Source organism: Ptychodera flava, chromosome 17 (assembly GCF_041260155.1).
Source record: "Ptychodera flava strain L36383 chromosome 17, AS_Pfla_20210202, whole genome shotgun sequence".
Classification (NCBI taxonomy): Eukaryota; Metazoa; Hemichordata; class Enteropneusta; family Ptychoderidae; genus Ptychodera; species Ptychodera flava.
This window is the reverse complement of record NC_091944.1, coordinates 8729948-8736812: the sequence shown is the minus strand read 5'-3', so window position 1 is coordinate 8736812 and position 6865 is coordinate 8729948. Positions and strand designations below refer to the sequence as shown.

The following is a 6865-nucleotide window of genomic DNA, read 5'->3' as shown; positions in this document are numbered from 1 at the left end:
GGAATGGTGCTATTAATATTGATCACGTGACTATAACCGCAAAAATGTGTCAGATGTTTACCGTCCATCAGCTCAGTCTGAAAAGCAAACTTCACTTTGGCAATGGTAGGATTTTGTAATGGGGCTATAAGAAGATCAAGGGAATGCGATCATTGCTCGATGTTATTATTACCTTCCATGGGGAAATAGTAGCATCAGATGCCGCCGTCACATAGTTTTCAGTGACCGTGAAATTTTTTTATGCTAATGTCGTATTTTACGACATATGACAATCATGTGACAATGATTACACCACTGCACTTTTGTGACTATGTATATGCATGGATACACATTTAAAAGATCTGTGTCGAAAGGTATTGAGATTCTGTAAATAAATTTTAGCAAAGCCCGTCCCGTGACAGTTTGGAAATATCGAACACGGACAGGCAAACAGACCGACATCAACAGAGAATGCATGAAAACCTATTCTGAGAACGGTAAATATCATGGAAAAAATAAATTCATTTATAATTTGTCATATGTCTTGAAGCATAAATTGTGAAATATCAGAGTTCATTGCGTCAGCAAACTAGCTAAGGACCTACATAATGCCCATGGTTAAGCTTTTACCACAGTAATAGCCCCTGTTTCACTTTGACGATCAGCTGCAGGCATCACGCTTGTAACCAGCAAAGCACGTTATCGAGTTAATTAGTAACAAATTCGAAGGGGACAATATTTAACCGAAAGGGCACGTAGACTGTTAAGCTTATAGATCGGCGACATCATACGAAAACTGGATCCGCTTGATTGTGTCGATTTTTTCACTTGAAGAGTAATTATTGAACTCCAAGGGACTGTGCAGAGGTATATAAGGTAATCGTCAATGTCATAAGCTTATATACGCAAAATATCGTGAAGTAAGATTAATGCTTTACCTTCCGCTACTATAGCTGAATCGAACGTTCAAAGGTCATCCGATGTCGCCCAAAACAAGTAGCTGATAGAGCTGTCGTCACAAAATCATGTTTGATTCCTTTACAATTACCCAAATTTGATGTGACATATCACAAATCAAGATTACCGTAGTGAATAGATTGCAGGGAATTGACGCCGGAAGTGGCGACTCTTTCGTGGAATGATTTGCAATGTCAAGTGCGCATCGTACAATGTGCAGTGGTTATCGATGCGATTATTCTTTGACTGTTATTCCTGTGGGCAGAGAGAAGCAATAGAAGTGCCAGGCTTAATACAGAAATTCTACAGCTCATGAGTAAACCAGATAAACGCTCACGCTTTCCCCTTTGAACAGGTAAATTTTGCGTGAAGAACAGAGCTGCATCTAAAGTGTGCATGAAGTATACAAAATGGCGTCTGCAGTGTCAGAGGTGAAAGGTCAGTGACATATGGTCTGGGAATGAACACCGAACGAAAACCTCCATGGCGTAGGACCACAAACCATCTAATATTTGTATCAATCATCGTCGTTGCTATAATTTTCACTTACGGATATATGAGACTGCGAATATTTCATGTCCCACCAATCGACTGGCAAGCGGGTCGAGGCACAGGTGAAACAGCAGTAGAAGTAAACAGTACAGATCACCACACTTCACGAGAACATGCCAACAAATCAACGCCACTAAGAGCGCATTTCAGCGCCCAGTTATTGGATAAACTAGGCGATTTGCGGGATGGTTTTACGGGTACCTTGAAACCACACGAGAAACCCGTAGTTCCAAATATCGCCCATTACATCTGGTTTTCTTGCCATCCATTCGAATTTGAAAATTTGCTGAGTTTGATCAGCGTCCACAGATTTATGAGAGCGGAAAAGATTCTGTTCCACACCGATTGTGAACCTTCAGGGCAGTGGTGGAAAGAAGCGAGAAAGATCCCTAGTTTGGAAATCCTACAGAGGGAGCCAGTCAAAACAATTTTTGGTCGAAATATAAATCCGATTTGGCCAGAACACCAGAGCGATGTTGCTAGGTTGCAGATACTGATGGAATACGGTGGAATTTATTTTGACACCGACATATTTGTACTGAAATCTTTAGAACCTCTTCGTTACTATGACTACGTGGTCGGAAGACAAACATCCGATGGTCTGAACAACGGAATAATCCTGGCGTCTAAGGATTCCGAGTTTCTACGAGTCTTCTACGAGAGTTACCGAAATTACAAGCCGAGCTGTTACAGTTGCATTTCCATCAAATACCACAACGATTTAGCAAAGGAGCATCAGCATTTGGTGCACATCGAAAACTACAGTTTGGTCCAGCCGAATTTCGATAAATGGCGGACTATTTTCTATGGAAAGTTTGACTGGCCAGATAACCACTACACCATTCATTTATGGATTAAACAGTACAAGAACAAACACAAGGGATTTTCGTTCAACAGCGAGAATATAAAATCCCTCGATACTGCATTTGGAGAAATGTGTCGATATATTTATTATGGAACATCAGATCTCATTCAGACAAACGCCACTGAATTGTTTGAGTGGTGGAGTAACGCCACTTCATAAAGTACATTGTGGGAAACGTAAGCATGCTCGGCCAATTGAATATTCATAATCTTTGAACCCGAAAACAGAATACCCCATCATCCCAACAGTCCCCTCCCGAGATCTTAGGGTGTAACCCCTAGCGGTGCAAGCATGGTGTCATTCACTCATTTTTTGATAATTTCTTCTGAAATCGGGTAACTGCGTTTCTGATGTTCATTTCCGCTCACTATAAACTATAATTACAATTTTGATTGAAAGAGCATTGCGACCTCCTTATATTACATTTTATGTGTGGCACAATTTGGTAAAAAAACTCATTTGCATGAATTTCTGGTACGCACCTAACATTATTTCTCCGTCCTGTGCATCTGCACGGTGACCGCTTTAAACACATTCCAGTATATTTCTCTGAAGAAACATGTAGCAACATAGTTTTATATATTTGAAATGACCGAAATTGTACCAGAAATAGCGAAAGTGTCACTTACATGAATAATGATATATTCGCGTTGTATTTAATGATTTCATATTCCGAGGTCAAAGACTGGCTGCTCTAGATAAAATAATCACAAAATTTAAGGAAATTAAGCTCTTAAATCATCCCAAAGCGGAGACAAGCATAGAAAAATGGAATATTTGAGCTTCAAGGTTGGATGATGTTCTAGGAAAAGGAAATTTTCAGTGACCTACCATGTATCAAAACTATTAATAGGAAACGATAAATTTTGAGAGAGAGAGAGAGAGAGAGAGAGAGAGAGAGAGAGAGAGAGAGAGAGAGAGAGAGAGAGAGAGAGAGAGAGAGAGAGAGAGAGAGAGAGAGCTACTTTTAATCTAGCTGATTATTCCCGTCAAACTTCTTTAAATATTACACTTTAAATCATATATATATAGTATGTTTTGGAATCACAAATTTGTCCTGTTCGATCGTATTCGACGAGAGTACTTGCAAAATGTACATCTTATAGTTATAACAAAGCGGCATTCTCTGTATCACTCACGAGAAAGCCGTTTTTATTTATTCAGCCCTGTCTAGCTAGTTAAGCAATCTGAGATTTCAGTTTGCCCAGGGCAGAGTGCTCATCATTGTAATATTTATAACTCTGAAACGACTGAAAATAACATCGATACGGCAGTCGTGGGCACACGCCGGGAGCAAGATTTTAATCGCAGTGTACACGGAGACTCTTGGGCTGTTACGTTCATTCAATATGTACAGCGATACCACGGTAAACAAATTGTCTGTCACGCACGAAGTTTAAGCAAACGAACTTTTACACAGCGCGCTTCACGACTCCAGAAATATCATAATACACTCCTTTGTTTAAATTCATCACCGAGCACAGGAAACTTTCTACGACCTATACAGTGCTAGGTGTTAATCCATAGAGGAGGGACCGTGAACTGTCCATCGTTAATTCTGTTCAGCGGCTAGTGAGTTTCACTGAGATATACTGTTTATCATTATGGTTGAATTAAAAAAAAGTGCAAAATCAAGACTTGTTTCCAACGGCTGTCGTAATCCAAGGCATCTAAGCTCCCGCAGTCAGGGTTAATATCCGATTTTTTTAGGACTCAGATTTGAAGTCGGTCCTAAACTATAATGAGAATTTTACGAAAGCAATAAAACTGATTTATTGGCATGGGCGACTTTGTTAATCTGTAAGAAAACACACAGTGCTACCTTTGTGTACGGCTTAGGACAAGTCAACAGCCATACGTTTTATTGAATGTAAATAATGTTGCAAGTAGCGATATCACGAAGCAGTGGTCGTAGACAGCAAATTATCCAGGAACGCAAATAGAATTAAGAAGAGGGGAAGACTTGGGGGATGCCGGCATCAGTGTGAGAGAGATAGAATATGAGAAACATGTACAATACAGACAGCTACGTACAGATAAATACAGAGAAATGCAGAGAGAGAGAGAGAGAGAGAGAGAGAGAGAGAGAGAGAGAGAGAGAGAGAGAGAGAGAGAGAGAGAGACGGAAAGCCTATTCAAAAACGGATAAGGTAGGAGAGGCTGCATATAGACGACAAATGAGAGAGAGAGAGCTAAAGTATGGAGAACGAAGGCTGAAGACTTACTGCTGCGAAATAGAATAAATAGGGACACAGGCTGAGAATGCAGCAGAATGGAGCCCGGTGACATATTATATGAGTGTGATGACACGGAAAGAATACTCTAGCCTGGCTGTAATGATACGCAGCAGATGTATTCCCTTAGTATATTTAGATGCTAATATGAGGAGCAACCTCAACACTCGATACCGGCCTCTGTCAGCCAGATATATTTATTTGACAAAATTTGACAGATGTGTGCACTTGCACCCGGGACATCAATCATAATCAATGCGGATGAAAAGATTGTCCGGAGGGAACAAAGGCCTACACGATACCGATTTGGAAATATTGCCTCGGGTTATGTAACAGAAACCCGGTCGGCATCCAGTGATGTATGACATGTAATAACGTAGATTGAATACTGAGTTAGGGAGTCTTTTGTAAAGATGGAGAACAAAGGAGCCTTGTGCGCGACAATTACCGAGATAAAACAACTCCAATTCGTGAGTGAAACGAAATTAATGCGTCATCAGGCAGATTCTATTGACTGGACACTTCAGTGTTCGCTTAAGTACGCTAAGGACATGAAACGATTCTAGTTCACATAATTTTACAGATGCGTCCATACTCTGCCTGAAAGGATGCGTCAATAGGGTCGGAAGGATTGCAAGCCACTTGTTGAGGATTGCCTGTACCTTGATCGCTCCTGAGATTCACGGTTCAGCACATTTAGAGAGAGAGAGAGAGAGAGAGAGAGAGAGAGAGAGAGAGAGAGAGAGAGAGAGAGAGAGAGAGAGAGAGAGAGAGAGAGAGAGAGAGAGAGGATTCATTGTTTTAGACAGTCAACTTCTTTTCAACGATGGACTATACGGCAAAGTATGTCAATCCACTCTTTTAACGAAAGTTATACACGCTCAGTTTCCTATATGAGAATATTGAAAAATAGAGTGCAGCTCAGCAGTTTCGGAAAAAATCGGAAGTGTGACATTTCCCCAGGCCATCTGTCTTCTCGTTATCATGCTAATAAGAGAGGTTTTTGATACATCAAATTGAATAGAAATAATCTGTTGAATGGAGGAACTCAAGCAGGAGTGTTTTCACGGCGCGATTGAAAAGGCGATTGAAGTTCCCTTTGTGAAATTTTAATTGAAAGCTAAACAAAATCACCCGACTTTTGGAAGCAGAATATGCCCGGGTAATGTCTTCTGGCCCCCGTATGACCTTTAGCTAAGGTAGTATGCGCCTCGAAAGTGAAAGACTTAGACTTTTGCTCAAACGTTCCTCAATCAAACTTTCGGACATTCTCTTACCAAAACAAAAATAAAAATCAGGGGTCACCGTGCAAAATTTGGAACTGGAGAGACAAATTACATAAGATTTTCCGATACTAGTATTTGAAATTCAAAATGGCCGCCAACCCTGTGTTATCTCTATGGCAAAAAATAAAATTTTCGATTTTCTAAAAGCTAAAGCGGTAAAAACTTTTCTTTCATCAAGAGCTTCAAAATGACTCCCCACAAGTGGTAGATCAGAAAAGAATTGATAAAATTTGAAAGCCCGAATTTCTGTCCCCAAGGCGCGTTCTGAATTGTTTCGCAGTCACCGAAGTAAAAAGTGAAGACACACTATAGACTCTGCTGCGGTTCACACCTGACCACTATTGCGCCTTCAGGTAAATATGTTCCAATTCCGAAGGCGAGAGTGTGGTGGATTTTCAATTAAATTAGTCACGCTTCTAAAACCTGACCAGTAGGAATTAAGCTTAGATGTTTCGCCGCCACACAGACGCACGGGTGACCTGATTTCAGTTTAGACAATGTTGACGGCAAGTAATTCTTTCAATTCGAAAGGGAAAATATGGTGGCTACCTGACGACGTGCTCTTGTTTGACAGCATTAGGATAAATACAAGCACTGCAAATTTTTGTTCAGGACTACAAATGCATCGCATCAAAGACCAGCCGCCATCGCTGACAGATGTTCTCACATCAAAAGTAATGAGTTTTAACGTTAAATATGAGTTGGCGACACCAAATATTGCTTTGATAAATTTCCATGCTATTGTGTGTACTGTTCATTTTAGCTTGGGGCATACGGTTACCTCTTTTACCCTTTCCTATATTTTTCATTCATATAAGGCAAAAAGAGTGTCCGAAATGATTGCAATTAAGGTCAGGTCAGGTCACGTTGTGTCAAAAGAGTGTCCGAATATGGAGAAAATGAATTGCAGTTTGTGTTGTGTTAGCTCTTCACCACTGAATCCGATAACCTTCTTCTCTTCACTTTCTGGGAAAGTACAGTATTTGAACTTC

The 6865-nt window shown here is 40.4% G+C and overlaps 1 protein-coding gene across 1 annotated transcript; it reads left to right on the top strand.

Moving 5' to 3' along the window:
- The first annotated feature begins 713 nt into the window (after positions 1–713).
- On the top strand, positions 714–4134 carry LOC139115322 (uncharacterized). Its single transcript, XM_070677346.1, has 2 exons — positions 714–855; positions 1292–4134. The coding sequence occupies exon 2, from the start codon at positions 1397–1399 to the stop codon at positions 2510–2512; it is 1116 nt and encodes a 371-aa protein (XP_070533447.1). The 5' UTR covers positions 714–855; positions 1292–1396; the 3' UTR covers positions 2513–4134.
- Positions 4135–6865: the final 2731 nt, after the last annotated feature.